Source organism: Gekko japonicus, unplaced genomic scaffold (assembly GCF_001447785.1).
Source record: "Gekko japonicus isolate JY-2015 unplaced genomic scaffold, Gekko_japonicus_V1.1 scaffold14, whole genome shotgun sequence".
NCBI lineage: Eukaryota > Metazoa > Chordata > Lepidosauria > Squamata > Gekkonidae > Gekko > Gekko japonicus.
In genome coordinates, this window is record NW_015176452.1 from 727190 (window position 1) to 742951 (window position 15762).

Here is a 15762-nt window from a genome sequence, read left to right on the forward strand (position 1 = left end):
AGCCATACATGACTACTGGGAATACCATTGCTTTGACCATGCGGACTTTTGTTGGCAGGGTGATGTCTCTACTTTTTATCATGCTGTTTAGGTTCGCCATCGCTTTCCTCCCAAGGAGCAGGCGTCTTTTAATTTCATGACTGCTGTCACAGTCTGCAGTGATCTGGGATCCCAGGAACGTGAAGTCTGTCACTACTTCCACGACTTCCCCTTCTATTTGCCAAGGAGTGATGGGGCCGGATGCCATGATCTTAGTTTTTTTGATGTTGAGCTTCAAGCCCACTTTTGCGCTCTCCTCTTTTACCCTGAGCAAGAGGCTCTTGAGGTCCTCTTCACTTTCTGCCATCAGAGTGGTATCGTCTGCATATCTGAGGTTGTTGATCTTTTCCCCAGCAATCTTAATGCCCGCTTGTGATTCATCTAGGCCAGCATTTCGCATGATGTACTCTGCATATATATTAAATAAGCAAGGCGACAATATACATCCTTGTCGTACTCCTTTTCCTATGCGAAACCAATCAGTTGTTCCATATCCGGTTCTAACTGTCGCTTCTTGACCCTTATACAGGTTTCTCAAGAGACATGTGAGGTGGTCTGGTACTCCATATCCGGTTCTAACTGTCGCTTCTTGGCCCTTATACAGGTTTCTCAAGAGACATGTGAGGTGGTGGTCTGGTACTCCCATCTCTTTAATTCCCGTACTGTACATTAAAAAAGATGTAGGTATCTGGAGACATTGTACATCATTGCAAAGACAATGTGCAGAGTTATGCCCTTGCAACAGAAGGGCAACCATGATGCAGGTCATCTCTGGATCGCACACAGAAAACAGTAACAATTTAATATATAGATACAGGTGGGTAGCCATATTGGTCTGAAGCAGCAGAACAAAGTTTGAGTCCAGTGGCACCTTTAAGACCAACAAAGTTTTATTCAAGGTATGAGCTTTCGTGTGCTAGCTGTTGTCAGAATGTTAAAAGCTCATACCTTGAACAAAACTTTGTTGGTCTTAAAGGTGCCACTGGATTCAAAATTTCATATATAGTAAGACAAACACTTGACTTGCAGGAATCCTCTAGGTCTGAATATGGAGCGGATGAGAAGAAGCCTCCGAAGCATTCGACTTATGAGATGCAGACTGCAGAGAGAGAAACAGTAAAGTGGCATAGCCGTTTTGCGGCAGAGGAACAGCGCCGTAGGTGCAACCACGTGCCCGGTCACTCGTCTAGCTAGAGAAACTGGGCAGCGCTGAACAGGCAGCCAATCAACCTTCCCACGGGACCAGCGGCTTTCTCCGGGTCGCGCATGCGTCCTCGCAATCCAGTCATGGCCGCTTTACGGATCTTGCCTTTTCGGCTGACCAGGGTTACGCCGAGGCTTTCTTGCCCGTTCAGCTGCAACAGCTCCCCTCACCGAGCGCTCAGTGTACCCGAGCGCATCGAGGAGAAACGTCGGGCAGCGCTGCTTGGGGGCGGCCAGGCCCGTATTGATGCACAGCATCGGCGGGTGAGCGGGCGCGCCTCTCTCGGGCCTCTTGCACTGTCCTCCCTCCTTTTCTCTGCTCACAGGTGGTGAGACAGCTCCTTGCGGGGCTGGCAATTCCGTGCAGCCCTCTGGGAGACGATCGCAGGAAAGAGGTTTGGTCCTTTGGAGTACGCCGTGCGTGGAAGAGTTTGGTGCCCTGGAAATACTTTGAGAGGTGTTCACTTGACAGACTCGTGTCTAGCCTTCTTCCTAGTCTGATGGGGCTGAATTTTAAAAACTCGGCCTTCTGTATTCTACAGGTGCGAGCTTCGCCTTGGTTAATGAGAGAGGCAGCATGGGAACCTGCACAGTTCCCTTGGGGAATTTTCACTGGCAAGCAGTGACAAGAAGGGATACCGAGTCCACTTTTAAAATTATTACTTTGAAATGACATTGGTGCTGTCATTACATTGGTACAGTCACTGGTGCAGTCTCTTTAGAGGTTACGTTTCTTTACTCGTTTTCAGGAAAGTGACAATAAAAGTCAACTAACTGTGGTGTGAAAATGTGAATCTGAAGAATTTGTCTCGCAAATCCTTCAAGACTTTTCTAACCATTCCTGCGTTATATGGCCATGTCTGCAGCTCTTCTTGGACCCTAAGAGATGTACGGGAAGACAAAATAAAGTACTTGTCAAAAATAATATATTTCTTTACACAAATAAACTTTTTTGTTGCAGCCTATTGCGATGGCCATTTAACTTGAATGGCTTAACAAATAAGCAAAGACATGGAGAATAAGTGTATCAGCGGTTACTAGCCATAGAAGATAAAATGGAACCTTTGTATTCACCAGCAGAATACCTCTGCCTGCTGGGAATGAACAGTGGTTGAAGCTGCTGTATATTGAGTCAAGCTATTGGTCTGTCAAGGTTAGCATTGTCTGTTCTTTACTGGCAGCAGCTGTCCAAGGCCTCAGGTAGAGGCCTTTCACATCACCTACTACTAAATCCTTTTAACTAGAGATACTGGGATTGAATTTGGGAATTTCTGCATGCAAAGCAGAACCACTGAGCCATGCCCCCCCTCCCTTTGGCTGGCACCATCATGCCCTAGATGTGAACCTGAGACAACTAGCTGACTACTGTTATACTATTAAGTGAACCATGGTCTGACAAGGCAGGACAGTTTTTAGATTCTTAATTTGGTCCTGCTTGTGCAGTTTAGACTTACTGAAAAACATATGGTAGTTTTCTGGATTGTATCCTCTGACTGCATCTACAAGGCCAAAGATCATTAACCAGCTGTGGAAAGTTAGTTCGTTGGATTTTTTATTGTATCTCTGCTATAGATATAAAGATTGCTGCTCTCTTTGGGTAGGTTTTTGCCTGCTCAAAAAGAGCTGCAGTCCCTGTAGAGCTAAGCTATACATAACACATTTTCAGTACTTGGGTCATTTAGTAAAGGAGTATGAATATTTTAAATGGATTATTTTCATAGGATTATTACTCTAGGGTGTGTGGGGAGAACCATTGTGACTATTTACTGTAGTTTTAGTATAAATTTATTTAGCAGTTAAAAAGTTAAGTGCACAGAATTTATATGAGATGCTCATACAGTCATAGTAGAAGGACTAAGTCATTTGGACTATAATTTTTGAAACCTCTGTCCTCATGCAGATTACTTTCTAATGCTGAGCCTCTCCTGAAAATATAGATTTTTCTTCTTCTGGGTTTAGGTTTTATTTCAGTTGCACTAGCTGCCTTAGAGAAGCACATTCACAAGATCTGCTATTACTATGAATAAGCTAGCTGTTGTCAGAATGTTAAAACGTGAGTGGATATTATTTTTGTCCTATTGGTCAAGTTCACTATGACTGTTGGCAAACAGGCTGGATGACAAAAATTGCACAGGTTGACCACCCAGACCTCAAACAGAGTTTAGAGCAGAGGTGTTGAACTCATTTGTAATGAGGGCCATATCTGACATAAATTTCATTTTGGCGGGCCGGGCTATGTGTGCCATAAATGTAATGCCAGGTACCAGGGATATAAACTGTATAAAGGGCAGCAGCTGGTAAGCTCTGAGTTCATGTATCCTCACTGCAAGGCCCCATTGCAAAGGAAAACTTATATGTGCAGACTGGAGAGCCAGCGGTGCATATACTCCCATGCTGCTTGCCTGCTGCTGCAGACAAGGTTGTTCTGCCATGCTGACGCCACAATAGGAGTGGCTCCACCCATTCCCCCCCCCCAAGCAGTCTTCTGTTCCCTTCCTTGCACTAGCTGCTCGCGGGCTGCATAAGAGCCCTGGTCGGGCCGCTTCTGGCCCCCGGGCCTTATGTTTGACACCCCTGGTTTAGAGAATCCACGGGATGAGGGAAGATTCTGAAGAGTGGGATGGAGTTTCCAAATTCATTCTTCACCTCTGCAGTTCCTCAAAGACCCCCAATTTGTTCCTTTATATTTTTAGTGCAGTGCCAGTGCAGTGCCATGTGTTAATGCTGTGATTGAAATAATCCTTTCTGTGTTCACTCCCTCCTCAGCTAGACTTGTCTGTGGTTTATTTACTTTCTTCTCTACATATATTTTATTTATATCTTTGTTAGACATTTATACCTCACTTTCCTCTCCAATGGGGGACCCAAGCATGGGGGAGTATGTGTGGTGTAGTGGTTAAGCACAGCGGACTCTAAACTGAGGAACTGGGTTTGACTCCACTCCTCCATAGGAAGCCTGCTGAGTGACCTTGGGCCAGTCAATGCTCCCTCTAAGCTGTGGAGTCCTGTGAGCAAAACATTCTACTTTATGAGGTACCAGCATTAAAGTTGTGAGCAGGTGAATTGGCTACTGCATAAATTAGTTTGCTCTGGAGCCATCCTTTCTGGGCTAAGACAAAAATGTGTGAGTTGGAGGGTAAAAAGCTGTGAGCTAGCTCACACTAACTCAGCTTAGAGGGAACACTGGAGCTCAGTCAGAACTCTCTCAGCTCCACCTGCCTCACAAGGTGCCTGTTGTGGGGAGGGGATGAGAATGGGATCGTAAGCCGCTTTGAGATTCCTTGAGGTAGAGAAAAGCGGGATATAAAGACCTCATCTTCTTCTTCCAAGTGCTTTACAGCATTGTTTTCCTCTCCTCCATTTTATTCTCACAACAACCTTGTGAGGTTGGTTAGTCTGAGAGAGAATGACTGCCTCAAGGCCCTCTGTGCCAGAGTGGGGATTAGAACCTGGGTGCCTCTCAGATCGTAGTCTGGCAGACTGGCACTTATACCATTACACCATGCTGGCTGTCTATATTATCTCTCTCTCTGTACAGTTTGTATAAAAGGGAAGGTATTAAGGAGAATAAATATTTGGCTGTATGATTAGGACAGAAGAAAAAAGTTGCAAGGTAAAAGTGAGCTGGTAATATTTTCTTATGAAGAGTTATCATGGCGAAATGGAATTTTACACTGCTTGATAGGGCAAATGTGTAAGTGTGAATGAAATCTTAAACTGGGAAATTTATTCGTAATGATGCTTAATTCTGGTTTACTGTAATGATTAAAGCCACATCTTTACTGGTTTCCAGGGAAAGCTGACAGCTAGGGAGCGTATTTTGCTCTTATTGGATCCTGACAGTTTTGTAGAGTATGACATGTTTGTGGAACACAGATGTGCGGACTTTGGAATGGAGGCTGCAAAAAACAAGGTACTTGATTTATCTTCATTTTTGCTTCGGGCTGAGAGGGGCCTCACATAGTGGTGCTTTTGGGACTGAATCTGGGATGACCGCTGGACTTACATAATTGAAGTTACTTCTTTTATATGCCCTAAAAGTAAACCTTTGGAGTTTACATGCTCTAAAAGTAAACATTTCACTTTACAGGCAAAAGTTTTAAAGGTGAAAATAGTATGCATCAGCTATGAGAAGTTTAGAAAACACTGTCAGAATGATGCTGTGCTGCTACTTACCTGCCCTGTTGAGCTGTGTGGAGCTCAAGTCTTGTAAGCGATGTGTGCACATTGCATACAAGTACATGACCCTTTTTGAGATTCAGTTTAAACTCTCAAAAAGTGTTAACAATTAATTCCAGAGGGGTAAGTTTACATAACTCTAGTGCAGTTTGGGCTACTGATTAAAGTATTTGTCTTTTTGGTAGGGCTTGCACTGGCAGAACATGAAAACGATCCAGCTGCCAATACTAATTTCCCCCTCATCCCCCCCCCCCCCCCCAGTTATTTTAGTTTTCATGCTATGATTTGATTTGCTCTCTTGGTTAAGTTGTTCTAGGTCATCATTTTAACAGGTTGCTTTCTAGCTGTGTATTTTTCATTTTGTTTTTTATTCTAGTTATTACTTATGGGTTTATGTCTCTGTTCTACAGTAAGTCTCTGTTTTTTAATATATGACCAGAGGCTGGTGAATTTTGTCTGTAGTACTCAAAGGAGACTGTGTGGAAATAGGTTATCTTCAGGATGGAAAAAATGCCTCTCTCTCCCTCCCTTTTTTACAGTTTGGTAATATAAGATTCAGTCTGGCCTAATGATCCAGGCAACATATAGTTGAAAAGACACACACTGCCTTGAAAAAAACAGTTTAAGGTCCCTGCCACACGGCAGGGAAAAGGACGCTCGAACTGCGGCTAATGTGAGCCGCAGCAAAGTTGAGACGGCGCGGCGGGATCTCACGGATCCCCCGAGCCACGGCGCCGTCGCTCCCCGGCACAATCAGATGCCAGGGAGAAAGCGACGGTGGGGAGGGGAGCCTGGCGAACTGCGCATGCTCACACATGCGCAGTTCGGCCAGGAGCCGGGGATGCGCCGGCGCAAGGACGCGCCGGCGATCCCACAGTCAGCGTTGCTGCGGCCCTTCGAAAAGAACCACCTCGGTAGGTGGTTCTTTTTTGGTGCGGAGCAGCGCTGGAAGGGCTGGATCAGGGACGGAGACGGTACGCTTCCCAGATGTTGCGGTGGGATCGCGCCCGTTTGCTCCGCCCCCGTTCCGCCCCGCTCCCGGCCCAAAAGGCCTCGTATGGACAGGACCTAAGTCTCAGGTTAGCAAATGTTTGTTTCCATCATTTGTAAGAGTTGGATTTCATTGTTTAATCTGATTTGTGCTCCAAACTGCACTGTTGTTCTCTTTTTCAGTACCCTGGAGATAGTGTTGTAACTGGCCAGGGCAGAATAAATGGAAGATTGGCTTATGTCTTCAGTCAGGTATTGTCCTTTTGTCTTTTGACCTAGATTCAGGTGAGTAGCCGTGTTGGTCTGAAGCAATAGAACGAAGTTTGACTCCAGTGGCACCTTTAAGACCAACAAAGTTTAATTCTGGGTATGAGCTTTCATGTGCCTGCTCACTTCTTCAGATATATTGAAAAAAGACTTCCTTGACCAGTACATATAGATGGGGGGGGGGGTTAGTTGCCAGGAAGGGCTAATTAGAGTCAAGATGCATAAGTAGTTGAACAATAAGTATAGCTAAGATTGGATTACTCCAGTTGGTAAGACCTGTGGATAGCAGCAAATTAGCATACAGATAATAAAAGAGTTAACAAACAGATGTGAGAACTAAGTTTGAGTCCAGTGGCACCTTTAAGACCAACAAAGTTTAATTCTGGGTATCAGCGAGAACTGAGTGATTTAGCATGTGTAGAGAGATAAGAACCTGATATATCTGTTAAACCCTGGGGGTTCAGTTGTCTTGAGTGTTGTAATGCAGCAATCTCGTGTTCCAGTCTGTTTCTGAAATTCCTTTGCAATAAAACAGCTACTTTGAGGTCCCCCAGTTAAGTGCCCTGGGAGGTTGAAATGTTCTCCTGCAGGTTTCTCAGTTTTGGGATTCTTGATGTCAGATTTGTGTCCATTTATCCCTTGGCCTAGGGTTTGACCTATTTGCCCTATGTAGAGAACCAAAGGGCATTGTTGGCATTTAATGGCATATACAGTGTTAGAAGATGAGCAAGTAAATGTGGCTGCAGTCACACGGAGCATTAACCACGCTACAGAGATGGAAGATAGGCGGATTTTCCAGGCGCGATCAAACCGCAACATCTGGGAAGCGTAGAGCTCCTGTGGCTAACCCGAGGCTTCCCGCTGAAGATGCGCCGTAAACAACTAGTACCTCCAAGGTACTAGTTTCCGGAAACCGTGGGGCAAGGGCGGGCGTCTGATCACGTTTCCGGTGGTAGCTCGTGGCATCCGGCACCTACCCATGTCCTGTCGCGAAAAGGTTTTTTTTCCCAAGTCTCCACGGGATGTGCACAAGCACCCAATGGCGCATGCGCACACTTCGGTTAAAAAAACCCCACAACCCCTGCCGTGCTGTTTCTTTGCCGCACCGCAGGATTGGCGTATGATCGGCACCTCCCCCCCAAAACCACGGGACGTCGGCGGGACGTTTGATCCGGCGGCCACGCAGTAGTTTGCTCCGGGGCAAACAGCCACGCCTCCCCCCTGCGATATCCGGCCTGTGTGACCGGGGCCAGTGCCTAAGATGGTGCAGTTGATGTCGTTAGAGCCAGTGATTGGGTTATCTGGGTGTATGTGGCAGCACAGTTGGCATCTGGGTTTATTGGCAGCTCTGATACCAGTATTTTTGCCACCCCAGTACTTGTGAAAGAGAATTTCATTATCCAATAGAAGTTGTAAGTAGCTGATGATGCATTGAACTGTTTTGAGTTGAGAGCTGTATGTGACCTTTAGTGGTGTTCTGTTATTGTCTCTTTGGGGCCTGTTTTGCAACAGGTTTCTCTGAATACCATTCTGGCTTTGTTAATCTTGTTTCTTGACTTCATCAGGTGGATATTTTAGTTTCTATATTATATTTCCTATATTGTATTTCCTTTAATGGTTTATAAAAGTATATCTGGTACATAGTCAGGAAATGGCTTTGAAATGTTTTAAGAATTTGATATGAATACACAACTGGACTATAGAAACATCCTGGGAATTTTACAGGAATCTTTTATGCTTGTGTTGCCATCACTCTGACATCACAAAAAATGTGTGTTGGTAATTCCCTGCCAGTTTCTCTAGTCATGATTTTAAAAAACAAATCAGATGTGGCTCCTCTGGAGAAAAGTATGTTTACGGGTATTGTCAGGTATTTGTTAGTGTTGAGTTAGTTAAAAAAAATCTTGATGTGATGGGAATAGGCACTCTAAAGAAGACAGTTGAAAAGTAGCACTGTCAAATACAGGTGAAAATACTTGTCTTAAGTAGACAAATGTTGGGATAGTTTTGGCTGAATGATGAGCAAGTGGGTTTTGAGTTAGTCATATGTGTAGAATTACTCTGTGCCTGCACTCATTCATGCTGACGTCTCTGTGATGCTGGCTCTTTGTGATCATGAATCATCCGTGAGCTGCTCTGTTGCCAGATCAAGGCTTGTTTTTGTCAGCGATAGGGAACAGCTGGAGCTTCAGAATTAACATTTAAGTGATGGTGTCCAAGGTCCTTTATGGTGTCCTTTATGGCTAAATATATGAAATAAAGGTAGATTAAGCATTTGGGTTTTTTAAATGTAGATTAAATATGCTTTGGGGGTTTTTTTTTGTATTTTTCATATGTGTATGTATGTGTGTGTGCATGTCATGGTGACCTCTGGTGACTGACCCCTACTGGGGGCCCGGAGGATATTCAGAGAGGTGGCTGAGTAAAGCCTGCCCCCACCTTCTGACTGCTGGTATTCCAAGGAGGACTCCCACCCAAGTACTTGCCAGAGTTGACCCTGCTTAGCTTCTGAGATCAGGCTTGCTTGGGCTATCCAGGACAGGGCTGGATTGAATATGCTGATATACAACTAAAGGAAGAGTTCTGTGTAACTAATAAATCTTGATACTTCCTTGTGAATTTCCTTTCATTTGGAGTACTGTGTACAGTTCTGGTCACCACACCTCAAAAAGGATATTATAGCATTGGAAAAAGTGCAGAAAAGTGCAACTAGAATGATAAAAGGGTTGGAACACTTTCCCTATGAAGAGAGGTTAAAGCTCTTGGGGCTCTTTAGCTTGGAGAAACGACGACTGAGGTGTGACATGATCGAGGTATATAAGATTATGCATGGGATAGAGCAGGTCGAGAAAGAAGTACTTTTCTCCCTTTCTCACAATACAAGAACTCGTGGTCACTCAATGAAATTGCTGAGCAGTCGGGTTAGAACAGATAAAAGGAAGTACTTCTTCACCCAAAGTGATTAACACATGGAATTCACTGTCACAGGAGGTCGTAGCGGCTACAAGCATAGACAGCTTCAAAAGGGAATTAGATAAGCATATGGAACAGAGATCCATAGTGGCTATTAGCCACAAGGTATAGATAGGAACTCACAGGCTGGGTTAGGGTTGCCAAGTCCATTTTAGCCCCCAGTGGGGGACTTTGGGGGGTGTTCCCAGAGGGGAGGGACACCATCACATTGGGGACATCCAACCCTCCGCCCACCTGCCCAATGGGCGCACAGGAAAACACCAGCTCCCTGCACTTAAAGGGGCCCCTTTAAGTGCAGGGAGCTGGAAGGCTTCGCACGTCCGATTGGGTGTGTGGGAAATGCCAGCTCCCTGCACTTGAAGGGGCCCCTTTAAGTGCAGGGAGCTGGAAGGCTTCGCACGCCCGATCTCCACTTGGAGATTGGGCACCCGGGAAACGCCAGCTCTGTGCACTTAAAGGGAGCCCCTTTAAGTGCAAGGAGAAGGTAGAGGGGTGGCTGCGGGTGTTGGGGCTTGAGGGCGGGGCTTCCCCCCTTGGCCAGCTGGCCGGCGGCAGGTAGAACCCCCCAAAAAGCAGGGGACCCCTGCTAAACCAGGGGGTTTGGCAACCCTAGGCTGGGGCAAGTGATGCACCGTATTCTGCGGGTGTCTAGTGTCCTGGCCCCACTGATGGACCTCTTCATGGCATCTGGTATTTTTGGTCACTGTGTGACAGAGTGTTGGACTAGATGGGCTACTGGCCTCATCCAACATTGGCTTCTCTTATGTTCTTATGTTCTTAATTAGTAATAGGCCTAAAACCCATATTGTTTTACTTAACCAAATTTTGGTCTAATACAGCTCCACACTACTACCATATTTTGCTTTAATGCATAAGTAATTTGAGGGCATGGTTTACTGGAACAGTGTGTGCTTTGCATGTGGAAAGCCCCTGATTCAGTTAGCATCTCTAGTTAAAGGCTCTCAGGTGGCAGATGTTGGGAAACACCTTTGTCTCTGTGAGACCTTGGAGAGTCATTTCTAGTCAGCATAGACAGTACTAAGCTAGGTGGACAATACTGTGTGGTTTAAAAATTAGTTGCCTTCGTTGTTGCTGGGAGGGCAAGAAAGAGAACTTTGTTGAATTCTTTCCTGTTCTTTTTCTGCATTTTGCTATCTTGGGTCAGTTTTCACCCAAGCTAACAATAAGGCAGTATTGTATGGCTTCTGCCGCTGTGTCTTCTGGAGGGGACCATAAGGTGTGGGGTACCCTATATAATCTCCTATAGGACTGTGGAATATAAATTTAGATCAAGATCTGTCCGACATGAGAGAGACTGGCAAGGGTTATGCCTTCCCTCTCTCAGCACATACTCAAGTAACCTGGGCAGGAGGGAGGGCTGGGTGGGGATACAGGAGGTATGAACAGTAATGCGTCTCTCTTTGTGGCCTTGGGAGGGGCCTAGCGCTTCGTGCAGTGTGGCCTACACCCATCAAACTGTGTAAAGGGCATGACATTCACAGAACGGGACTTGGCCACCGTCCCTCTCCCATTGCAGCCCCCTGAAATTTTACCCCAGGATTTATTTGATGCAAACAGAAGGGAATGGCGAAGTGGGGGTCTATAGAAGGGGGAAACGGGAATGGATGGTAGAGTACAAGCATGGCTGCCAACAGGCGTGAAGAAAAATGTCACTTTAGTAGGGGCTGAATGTGTGGAAATTGATGATTGAAGCTTTTCATGCTTGGAGGTTCATAGCATAACATTAAACCTCTATTAAAGAGATAGGATATTTTCCTCCAGGCTAGTTGGCAACCGTAGGTACAAGCCAATTTTTTTTTTTATTCCTGATGTCTTGCTGTTTATTCACTTTTCATGCTGAGGGCATGTGCTTCTTATATCCACACTGTTTTATTATTTGTTTCCTGCTTTGCTGGTAACTGGTATATTTGAATATGGTTCTAACTTGATTTTTAAATATTTACTGTTCAGGTTTTTTACTCTTTTGTTTGCTGCTTTCATGTGCTTAGTGTTAAACATTTGTGTATTTTTATGACTTATTTGCTTTTGTTAAGCTTGTCTCAGTTACACGCTGAGCTGAGGGCATGGGATATCAGTATTTTAAATGAATAAATAAATATTGAGTCCTGTGCCCATCCTTTCACACACACTGAATCCCTATAGGGCTGCATTGTGATTTTTAATTTTATGTGAGACTATGGCAAAAATATTCAAGCTTTCTAAAGATTTATTTAAAAACAATTATATTGAAGAGCCATAGAATACCCCCCCCCCCAGTTTAAGCTAGTGTTGAGGAATAAGGGAGGAACAAGAATTAGCATAAATCGTTGGTATTTGATATTTTAACTTAACACATTTTTTTTCCTTCAGGATTTTACTGTATTTGGAGGGAGTTTGTCTGGAGCTCACGCTCAAAAGATTTGCAAGGTAGGCATTGTTGTAGAAGACAGTATCAACAAAATTGTCAGTGCAGGGAAGCTGTAAAATATAAAGACTGAACATTTGCCATCAGATTTAAAAATAGCTCCTGGTTCATATGAATCTATGCTGCATGGAAACGCTCCTCAGCTCAGCAGCCTTCTTTAGGCTATAGGACATATATTATTATGGGACAGGTGTATTTTAAAAACATATTGAACGCTCCCTCTCCAAAACCAACATGCTCACTTTTGGGATCTTTGCTTCTCCTACACTGAAAACCCAGCCATCCTAGCTTTCTCATGTTTGGTGACTTTTATCCTGTAGCTAATGAATTCCCTCTTCCCAAATATTGGATTCTCCTTTTGTAATGATTTGGTGTCCATTTGTTATTGTAGAAGCCAAGATTTTCATAGAATAAAAATATTTGACATTTAAAACTTCCAGTATCTTATTAAAAGTCAAACAAGCAGTGGTTTAAATGAGTTCTTAACTGTGTTTAGCTAAATCGCATCATTTTGAAAAGGGTCCATATTTGAATTTTATGTAAGAAGTACTATTGTATTGCTATTATTAGTCTTACCCAGAAAGTCATCACTGAATTGTTAAAAATATGTTTCTTACTAGTAATACAAATGGCTAACTGGTGGTATCTTTTTGTTTGCTATATTATTATTCAACTCTTTATTGACTAGTTACAGAGATTTCAGGAAATGCAAAACAATCAGAATATGCAAAAATGGCATTAATTGCAATGTGCAAGTATAATAATAAGTTGGATGGGGGCAGGAGTTGTAAGCTAATAGTTAATCAATGGAGATCATAACAGAAATGGAGGTTATGAGTTAAACGAACATGTTCTGATTAAAAAATCAAAGTCTTTTCTCTTAAGTCTGAGTGATCATTTGAGTAAGCTAACAATAAGGCTACTTTATGTTTTTGAGCTTGCTGCAGTAATTTACTGGCTAATCATGAGTTTCTGTTTCTCCAGATCATGGATCAGGCTGTTATGGTTGGTGCTCCTGTGATTGGACTGAATGATTCGGGAGGGGCCCGTATCCAAGAAGGAGTAGAGTCATTGGCTGGTTATGCTGATATTTTTTTGGTAAGAAGCCTGATAGGTAAACAGTCTGATCCTTGAACCCACACATATGTAATTCAATTAAAACTACGTAGGCTGCTTCGAACGATCTAAAGAAGCAATGACAGAGGAAGCATGAGTGATACGGCATTTCTCCTTCTACTGCTTCAGGATCTTATATGAAGGGTAGGGGATACTGGTCTTCTTTGGGGACAGAATGCTCATCCCTGGCCCCAGCCATCCCAGTACAAGATCTGGAAGTGGGGAGAGGAATGTTAGACTGTTATATTTCCACTGCTGGTGATGTGAATTCTCAAAGCTGTAGTGGTTTTCAAATCTTAGTTACAGCTTCCCTTTTCCAGCTTTTCTGATTATAATAGCATTTGTGATCTGATGCAACACTTATAAAAGGTTCTCAAACTACATGTCTAACAGTACAATTATTATGTACGCAGACCACCACCAGGGGTCCGCGGCTAAAGCAGGAGCTTGGTCCCCAAACACAAAGGGGACCTAGGATCCTAGTCCACCGGGAGTCCACCAATAGCACCCTTGGCGGGAGATTCAAATTCTCCAATGGGGACAGAGGTGTGCTGGGTGGAGTGTATATACTTGGCCTTGCAGGGCCGTTTTGTGTGTCTTGTGAAGTACAATAAATGTGTCTGAATGCATGTCATGGTCCAAGTCCTCCATGCGTCGAACCCAGTACTTTTCAACAATTCTTAGCAGAGTTACCCCAGTCTCATTTAAATCAATGGGTTTAGAGTAACTCTTCTTAGAATTGCACTGTAAACCCTCCAACTTCAATGTGAGCTAAGGGTTTTTTAATAGAAAGCCTGTCAGTGTTAGGTTATGGTAGCTTCCCACTTTATGGGTGCGTTCAGACGCAGCATGTACAACGGAATCTGTGCCGGTTGCAATCGTACTTACCGGCGTTCAGACGGCGAACATCTGCCTTCCCTCCTTAACCGTTGTAAAGGCCCTTAAACCGTTGCACTCTGCCGCTAGGTCCCCAAGTGGTGGTATCCTGAGTGCAACGGTTGCTTTCGATGTACCCCTCCGTCTGATCTCTCTCCACCGGTGCCTAGCCACTTCCGTTCGGAAGCCTGAGGCTTCCGATTTCCCCCCGCCATTTTTTTTTAAACTAAGCGATTTGCGCTTGGGCGAAGCTTCACCCTGAGCGTTTGTTTAAAAAAAAATCCCTTGCTTTAAGTGTAGCGTATCGGAGAAGTCCGGGACTTAAGGGAGGCCAGTTTGGTCTTTAAACTTTAAAGGGAAGTCCTTACCTTTAAAGTTTAAATGTAATATGGGGTGTTTTGAGCATGTGCAAAGATCGCCATTCTGTGGATGGCTGCCTATGCGCATGCTCAAACTGAGTTTAAAAAAAAAGCCGACGCCCGCAGCGTGTGAGCGGGCATACAGCGATGGGATCGCAAAATGGAGGTGAGTGTGATCGCGTTTCAGCCGGCATAAACTGCACCGATTCCAACCAGTACAGTTTATGCCGGCAGAAACGCCCCGTCTGAACGCACCCTATATGTTACATGTACTTCCAACATATCTTGAGGTGAACATCTGAACATGGGGATACTTGATGAATATGTACCCATGAACTGTGTATAGCTCCTGCTGCTATTGCCTGTCTACTGTATGTTTGTGGGTCTGCATCTTCTCTTCAAATGCCATTTGAACATTGTGGGAAGGGGACTTTAGATGGTTCAGCACCAGTGTTATGGGATCACATCCTGATTGCCAGTCATGTTCAAACAGCTGATTTGACTAGAGATGCTCTGGATTGAACCTGGTACCTTCTGCATGCAAAGGAGCCATAGCCCTGTGCCAGGGCACTCCATCCTACCTCTTATGCTCATCCTACTACGATCACCCTTGCCCCTTCCTGTCTCAACAAAAGGTTTTGTAGTAGCATTAGGGAAGTATTTTTCTGGATATTACAGTGCATAATGAATTTCCTGTTTCAACCCACCCTTGGCAAGGAGGGAGCCATTGCAGCTATTGTAGTAGGAAGAAGGAATCCTTCATGCTATATGGTTGAATGAACATTAATGGCAGCATTAATGACAAATTCAAGTGGGTAGCCATGTTGGTCTGAAGCTTTGTTGGTCTTAAAGGTGCCACTGGACTCAAACTTTGTTCAGCATTAATGACATTCAGGGTTCTTCAGCTGCGTCTGTCTGTACCAGCTGTCAGAAGCAGTGGTGCTACATATTCAACATGGGGCTTTGTATAGAGGCTGCTGTGTGAACTGTAGTGTTATTTTAGATTCATGCTCTGCTGTTTCTGATGCAAAACATTGTGAAGAAGTCTGGTTGGTTAATTTGGTAAGGCAGGAGGTGAGAATTTGGGATCCTGGAACTGGATCCAAAGAACCATGAAGAAGACTGTGCTTGAGGGTTGTAGGGAACTCTGGAAACAATGTGGGCACTGCTGTTCAAGTGGAAACTCTCTACCCCCCCCCCCCAGATCCCTCCTTGCAGAAGGTCCCTTTGGGTCCCAGTTAGTGGATCAGTCAGATTGGAGGTGCCGTGGCTCAGGGGTCAAACATCTGCTTTGCAAGCAGACGTTCTGAGATTCAGTCCTTAGCATCTCCACTT

At 44.4% G+C, this 15762-nt stretch overlaps 1 protein-coding gene across 1 annotated transcript in view; it reads left to right on the top strand.

Moving 5' to 3' along the window:
- Positions 1-1305: 1305 nt before the first annotated feature.
- The window catches only part of PCCB (propionyl-CoA carboxylase beta subunit), a 49151-nt gene continuing 34694 nt past the window's right edge, over positions 1306-15762 (top strand). The window contains exons 1-5 of the mRNA XM_015426807.1: positions 1306-1506; positions 5036-5155; positions 6595-6663; positions 12022-12078; positions 13061-13174. Coding sequence (XP_015282293.1) covers positions 1306-1506; positions 5036-5155; positions 6595-6663; positions 12022-12078; positions 13061-13174 — 561 coding nt within the window. The remainder of the gene's footprint in view (positions 1507-5035; positions 5156-6594; positions 6664-12021; positions 12079-13060; positions 13175-15762) is intronic.